We start from the raw sequence: 7,687 nt of genomic DNA, 5'->3' as shown, positions 1-7,687 counted from the left end.
AAGTGCAGTCATAGTTATAATTTGGTGTCAAGTTAAATTTCTTTTATTATGCCATAAAAATACAGTAAATTTGGATAATGGTAACCAAAGTAATTAAAAAAAAATTAAAATGTGTACATTTGATCTCGTTGCTTGTGAATCTAATTAAATTTAATAAACTATTGACCATTGTACTATTTTATTAGCCATGCACTACGTTAGGTTTGTATATTGTTACATCATGTTTGAGGGTAATTATGTTCTAAATATAGTCTATACTCTATAGATAATTTTTTGAATATATAAATGGACCAAGAACACACGTTTCATCTAATAGAAAGTCAAATGCGACTAGTCATATATTACAAGGAGTAAATTAAAATCAAATTTACCAATAATTAAAAAAAATAATATGTGTTGATATCTCAAAATGATATAGAGGTGACATTAAATGGTTTAGCTTAAGTCTTCTTTATCATAAATATGCTTTCTTACGTTGATGTTGGTCATATTCTCCCAAAAAGAAAAAAAGAGTTACCATATCCGTATGGGGTCCTAAACCATACGAGTCATCTATCAATAAAGTTGAGTGGTAACTAGTAAACCATGACTATTTAATAAAGAGAATTAAAATAAAAATGAATTAGTAATAATAACAAAATAAAGATTGATCATTCACCTAAATAAAATAAAACCTAGTCAAATTACATTACTACTAAAAATTTATGTTACTTTTTTAGCAAAAGATATTTCTATCCATACCTTTGAATCTTAAAATTTATGTTATAACAGACTCATTCGCACTCGTGTCAAATCCCCACAGTCGTATTCTTGCTATATAGCCATTTTTCATATTGAGAAGTCATTGGTTACTTTTCTAGTTGCCTGTTTATAAGATGTTGGACCATGATCATTCTCCACAAGATTTGGTAAATCAAAAGATGGTGCAAAATCACAAAGAAATAGAGAGCATAATAAAGGGTGAATCTTTTATAAGGGATGACCAAAATGAGCCAAGGGACACTTACAAGATTTCATACATAATCCATTTCTTGCTTGGTGCAGGCAATTTGTTGCCATGGAATGCCTTAATCACTGCTGTCGATTACTTTGGTTACCTTTATCCAACCAAACATGTTGAAAAAGTTTTCTCTGTTGCCTACATGACTTCCTCTCTCTTGATTCTTGTTTTGATGTTGAGTTGGAGTAAATGGAACCAAACAATGAGCCTTAGATTGAGATTAAATCTTGGTTTTTCTATGTTTGTTCTTTCGTTAATGGTAACTCCAATTGTAGACTGGGCTAATTGGGACCAAAATGGAACAAAGGTGAAATCAAATGCAACCTATTATGTAGTGGTTGCATCAGTTGTTATTTGTGGTTTGGCTGATGGTTTAATTGGAGGAAGCTTGATTGGTTCTGCTGGTAAACTGCCTAAACAATACATGCAAGCAATTTTTGCTGGAACTGCTTCTTCAGGTACAGTCCTGTCAAATTCTTTACCAAATGCATATACAATCTTTCTCTGTAACAATCTCGCTTGTCCAAATATTTTTTGGCTTGCTATTGCGGAACACTGTTATAGAGAGAACATATAATACAATATAACATGAAAGTCGGTTCCAAACTTGACTATTATAGTGAAATTAGGTTCCAGAGTATGATTGTTATCGAAAGATGTGACTGTATAACCAGAGTTGAATTCAAGAATTGATATTTTTGTCTTGCAATAGCGGATACTGTTACAGAGAGCATATATTAAACATAACATGAAAGCAGGTTCCAAAGAAAATTGGACTATTATTGTGAAATGTTATTATAGAGGATGATTGTTATAAAAAGGTTTGACTGTATAGTTAGAGGCGGATTCAAGATTTGATATTTTTGACTTACTATAGCAAAATATTGTTATAAAGAGCATATAATAAAGATAACATGAAAGTCCGTACCAAAGAAAACTTGGCTGTTATAGTGAAGTATTGTTATAGTGGATGATTGTTAAAGGTGTAGTCTAGAGGCGGATTCAAGATTTTGATTGTGGAAAATTTAGTAGTCTTTTCACATAGCTCAAGCTTGATTGTTGAATTTTCTTCTTGTATATTGAACTTGATTTGTTTTTGCTTAATCAATGTGTTTTCCTTTTTGTAAATGCCTACAGGTGTTCTAATTTCCATATTAAGGATTATAACCAAGGCGTCACTTCCACATACTCCACAGGGTCTAAAGACAAGTGCTCACTTCTACTTCATAATTAGCACAACAGTTTTAATATTGTGCATTATCTGCTGCAACTTGTTGTATAAGCTTCCAGTTATGCAGCAGCATTACACACAGCTTGTTCAAGAATTCTTGCCATGTTCAAGGCGTAAACTCCGCGATGTGGCAAGAACTATAAGGTGTCCTGCATTTGGGATTTTCGTGATTTATACCGTTACATTGTCCATTTTCCCAGGGTTCTTAGCAGAAAATCTTGAATCAAGGGTGCTTAAAGATTGGTATCCCATATTGCTGATTACAGTTTACAACGTGTCCGATTTTGTTGGGAAATCTTTCACTGCTGTGTATGTTCTAAAGAGTACTGGAAAGGCTACATGGGGTTGTGCTGCTAGGCTTTTGTTCTATCCTCTGTTTACTGCTTGTCTACATGGTCCTAAATGGCTAAAAAGTGAAATGCCAATTGTTCTTCTAACTACGATGCTCGGAGTGACCAACGGGTACTTGACAAGTGTCATCATGATTCTTGCTCCTAAATCTGTGCCAAGTTCTGAAGCAGAAATTGCTGCCATTGTTTTGGCTGTTTCATTAGGGATGGGATTAGTGGCTGGTTCTGTTGTTGGTTGGATTTGGATTATCTGAAGTCCTATTAATTTAGTTAGCCATTTAGGCAGGGGCTTTTATTTGTAGGAAATTACTAGAACCGTAAGTTAGAATTCATAAATCTTGTGTTGTAATCAATGTATTTATGCCATTATGAGAAACAAATATAACAAAATGAATTGTGTTCATCTTCCTGATTTTAGGATTTGTGATGCAGAAAACTATAATAACTTCTTAATGTGACTCTTCAAAAGTCAAATATTGATGCATTTTACATTTGAATATCATTCTTTAACTTGAAGCCATTGACAAGAAGATGTCAATGTAAAAATACAAATATTAACATTGACTCATCTAAATTTTAGTCTGTAAGGAGAAGTACTCCATGTTTCTATATACTAATATTTATATTACATAGTTCGGATTTCAAGAGTAAACAAGAAATTTTTTTACCAATTTATGACTTATTTTTTCTATTTAGTAGGTTCTAAAAAAAATGATGCACTTCTATCTTTAGTAACATTTTAACTTTAAAATGTCCATTTTACTCTTGATTAAATGATTTATAGTCACATAAATATCTATGGCTTATTTTATACCACAAGTTTCAAAAGTTTTTTTTCTTAAATTTCATGGAGAGTCAAATTGCCTCACATAAAATTGGGATGGCGGGATTGACTTTTATGACTCAATACTTTTTATGTAGTTTCTAAATATGTAAATTAATTTTTTAAAAACTTTAAAGATTGTATGTCCGAATTCATGATTAAAATAAAAAAAGTTTGACTCTTGAAATTTAAATTATGTCATATAAATTGATACAACGAGTAATTTTCTGCCTATTCAAGCTTGGGGGACTAGAGCAATACCAAAGTCAAGCTGCCTGTTATCTCTCTGCTGGTTATTGCATTCCATTTTCAAGAAGGAATCAAAGTAACTTATGGTACATTGATGGTGTAAATAAATTTTGAGGGAAGCTTTGATGGAACGGGAAAGTTGTCTTTGTGAGGTTCAAGTCGTGGAATCAACCATTAATGTTTGCATTAGGATAGGCTTTCTATGAAGGTGGAGCCATAATTTAAAGTTTATTCCTTAAGATTCTAGATCTTTCAAATTAGTGGGTTCTAAATTAATAATTTAAACATATTATTGTTACAACAAATACAACATTTGGACCAAAGTTACTGAATTTATTCGAACTGATACCTTGGTTTCTGGATCCGTCACTAGTTGCACATTACACCCCTTTGGACTATGGCCTTTTTTTTGGACCTTCCATAAATGCATGATGCTTCGTGCGTGAAATTATCTTCTGATGTAACTTAACTAGTCATAGTGGATTCCTTGGTTTATTTTCTAGTGAACTTGTTCCACACTTCTAGTACTAACTATGGATAGTTATCTGGGATAATTTGTAAAATAGACACTTTCAAAACTTATTTTGGCATTTAGATACAAGTCTTGAAAAATTAGGTGTTTAGACACTAAAATGGCATCATCACTTCTTACAAACAAACCTAGCACAACAGTTTTAAACTTCACACTTTAGTCTCCCACCTCATCCATTTAATATTTAATATTTTCCACCCTTTTTTTTTTTTATAGTTCCACCATTTTTTCATATTTCCTATTTTAGTTTTAAAAATTGTCCAAGAAGCCACCAATAGGAGCTCCCTTTTTCACCAATAATTTTTTATTTCGGCCACTTTTTCGACGAAAAGTGGCCCATCACAACTGAAAATCTCCATTCTTGATTATTGCCTTCATTGTTGTTCCATCCTTTTTGAAAAAAAATGCAAAATTTTTTTTCACCATTTCTACTAACTCAAAAAGCTTTCTAAATCCGCTCAATACCTCGTAATTAGATATATTTCAATAGTTTAGAAGTTCAACACATACATTTGTCCATCCCAGAGCTAGGAGGGCATCAATTATATCCAAAATCAGTCTATTCGCGTCTTTGTACGGACGTTTTCATACCAGTGATCGACCAGTCATCAACCAGCTATAGACCGATACCTTAATCTATTATCAATTTGTGTGGTCTAATATGACAGTAACTGAGGTAGTTGTTGTGGATGGTAATTCTATGGGTGCGTGGGAGGAGGGTCCCAACTATTGGAAGTGAAAATCATATAGTAAGGAGATAATTCCCATCCCGCTACATCGCAATGGATCGTACGACGACATAGTTCGAAGCGTAATGAGAGCGGAGAATTAGAATGTGAGCCAAAGAACGTTGTGATTAGCTATGTAATGAATCGGCGGGGTAAAATACATCCCATGTTCATAAAAAACGATCGGCATATGTTGTTATACATGTTGGATGTCGCTGCCGATGGCTCTAGGCCATTATTGAGGATAAATGTCGTCCCGGGGTCTTTGACAATACCGCTACCATAGTCGACAATCGACGAACATGATTCATTTGAAGATGAGAGTTTGGATGCTCATCCAATGGATTCAGAAGATCATTCAATGGAGTTGAAAGATCCAATTTTCTCTGAAGAAGCAGGAGAAGAGTGTGGATTGGAAGCATAAACCAACCATACCTTCTCCGATGGAACTAATTTTCAGGTAAATCAAATATTTAGCAACAAAAATGAACTGAAATTATTGCTGGACGTAGTATCTGTGAGAAATTCGTTTGATTATGCTACGTTGAAGAGCTGCGATAAATTCCTCAAAGTGAAATATGCTTGTCCTAGCTACGCGTGGATGTTGTAGGTGAAGAAGTATGAATGCATGAAAAAATTCGTCATCTATAAATACGTCGGCGATCACATTTGCGGCTTCAAATATGCCACTCGCAGCCATAGAAAAATCACGTCTAAAGTCATTATGTCGCTTTGTGTGAAAATGTATCATGAAAGAAAGGGTCTGGACACTAGTGAGATTCGGAGGATTGTTTTCAAAAACTTAAGAAGTAGACCAACCTATTGGAAATGTTGGTTGAGGGGTGTGATTGCCACAAAAGTAGTTCGAGAGACAGCGGAGCATGGGTATTCCTGCCTTCCCTCTTTTTCGTACATGATCGATGCTCTCAATGTTGGCACTACTTATTTCATCATGGTGAACAAGGTCGACTGTGGGTTTATGTACTACTTTTTAGCGTTGGGCCCTTGCATTAGGGGATTCGTCCACATGAGAAAGGTTATTGCGGTCGACGATACTCATTTATATGGCAAGTACGAAGGCGTGATGCTAAGCGCAGTTGCACAGGATATGGAGAACCATATTTATCCCATTGCCTTTTGCGCCGTTGACAAAAAGAACGATGCATCTTGGACGTTCTTCTTTGAGAAGCTGAAGTCTATTATGGTCGATGGACCAGATTTGTGCTTTATCTCCGATAGGCACAAGAGTATTGCTAACGGCATCACGAAGGCTTACAACTATGCTCATCACGGGTACTGCATGAGGAGCCTAGGTGAAAATCTCTGGGTACATCACCACTGCGGAGAACACCTCTATCTATTCTACAAAGCGGTAAAGGCATATTCTCCCGAGGAGTTTAGCGACCATTTTGTGGAATTTAAGAACTACTTTCTCGAGGTAGCCTTTTTTCTCGAGCATGAGCTTGATTTTGAGAAATGGAGTAGGGTATATTTCCTCGACAACAGGTTTGACGTGATGACTACAAATATTGTTGAGTTCGTGAATGCTATGTTGATTGCTGAAAGGGAGTACCCCATGGCATACATATTTAATTCAATTGCTAAGAGGTTTGGTGATATATTCAGGGAGAGGCGTGCCTACATCCTCAAATATAAGGATAACAAATTTATGCCCGCCGCTGAAAAGATCTTAAGAGACAATATGAGCGAGGGCGACTCCCAGTGGCTGTACGGCCAAAGTCGACCTACTGGTAAGGTCGTGTTCTTGTAGGAAGTTTGACCTGGTTAAATACCATACGATCACGCGATGGCCTCTTTGCGATTGAAGCATAATGATGATTATGGTTTGAGAGTCTATGATTACTCTTTGCCCATGTATAAAGTGGAAGAGTACCTCCTTGCGTATTAGGAATAAATTAATGTTGTCCCTTTGGAGTCCGAATGACGCGTGCCAGAAGAGTTGCTAGACATGAACATTATTTCACCTCTCGTGGTCACCAAGCTCAGAAGGAAGAAAAAAAATGTGTTAAGGGCATGGGCAAGATTTTCAAGTTGAAGAGAAGGAATAAGTGTTCACTGTGCAAGAGACCCGAGCACAAGAGAACCACTTGTAACAACAACAAAGCGTAGTTAGACTTGTATGAATTTGTGTTTTTGTAAGTCATGGCAGTGTATGCATTTTGACAACCCTATAGTGGTCCGATTAATGTCAGCCTTATTGATTTCACTCTGTGTCTATTATCGACCTTTTAAGGTATTGCATATATTGTGTGTCAGGTCTATTTCTTGTATTCTTTATTTAACACATAGTTATTTATCGATCTCATATAAAGTGTATTAAAAACCCTAAATATTCAAAAGGACAAATAAACAGTTGAGCATTTATTACACATCCAAAAAGCTGTTGCACGTCCACTCACACGTTGCGTCGATTGGGTATACTCTACCTCTTTGATTTCCACCGATTCACACGTCTAACAACCAATGGGCGGGAAGACCAAAGGGTTCTATTTTGGTCTGATAAACATGCATCTACTATACCCAAAATTCATCTTCATCAACTCATAAATAAGATTAAATCGACAAGATGCCAGGAAGTTCATTGTGACCAAGAAGGAGGGTCCAGCGTAACTACAACCTTCTCCTCCCCCGTAACGACCTCAATCGGCTGTTTTATGGTCTAGGACAGGACAGGTAGCACGTCCATAGCAAACTCCGATGGATCGCCCATTTTTATCGGCGATTGTAGAGTGGCTCAACATAGAGCTAGAGGA

At 35.8% G+C, this 7,687-nt stretch overlaps 2 protein-coding genes across 2 annotated transcripts; both read left to right on the top strand.

Moving 5' to 3' along the window:
* The first annotated feature begins 774 nt into the window (after nt 1–774).
* LOC107877068 (equilibrative nucleotide transporter 8) lies at nt 775–3,031 on the top strand. Its single transcript, XM_016723838.2, has 2 exons — nt 775–1,458; nt 2,138–3,031. Exons 1-2 carry the CDS (start codon nt 876–878, stop codon nt 2,833–2,835), a joined length of 1,281 nt encoding a protein of 426 aa, XP_016579324.1. The 5' UTR covers nt 775–875; the 3' UTR covers nt 2,836–3,031.
* A 2,606-nt stretch (nt 3,032–5,637) lies between these two features.
* LOC107876405 lies at nt 5,638–6,684 on the top strand. Its single transcript, XM_016723334.2, has one exon. It carries the CDS (start codon nt 5,638–5,640, stop codon nt 6,682–6,684), a length of 1,047 nt encoding a protein of 348 aa, XP_016578820.2.
* Nucleotides 6,685–7,687: the final 1,003 nt, after the last annotated feature.

The sequence above is a fragment of the Capsicum annuum genome, unplaced genomic scaffold, assembly GCF_002878395.1.
Source record: "Capsicum annuum cultivar UCD-10X-F1 unplaced genomic scaffold, UCD10Xv1.1 ctg4293, whole genome shotgun sequence".
NCBI classification, from domain to species: domain Eukaryota; kingdom Viridiplantae; phylum Streptophyta; class Magnoliopsida; order Solanales; family Solanaceae; genus Capsicum; species Capsicum annuum.
Note: the sequence above shows the minus strand (reverse complement) of the source record. Positions and strands in the feature narration are given on the sequence as shown.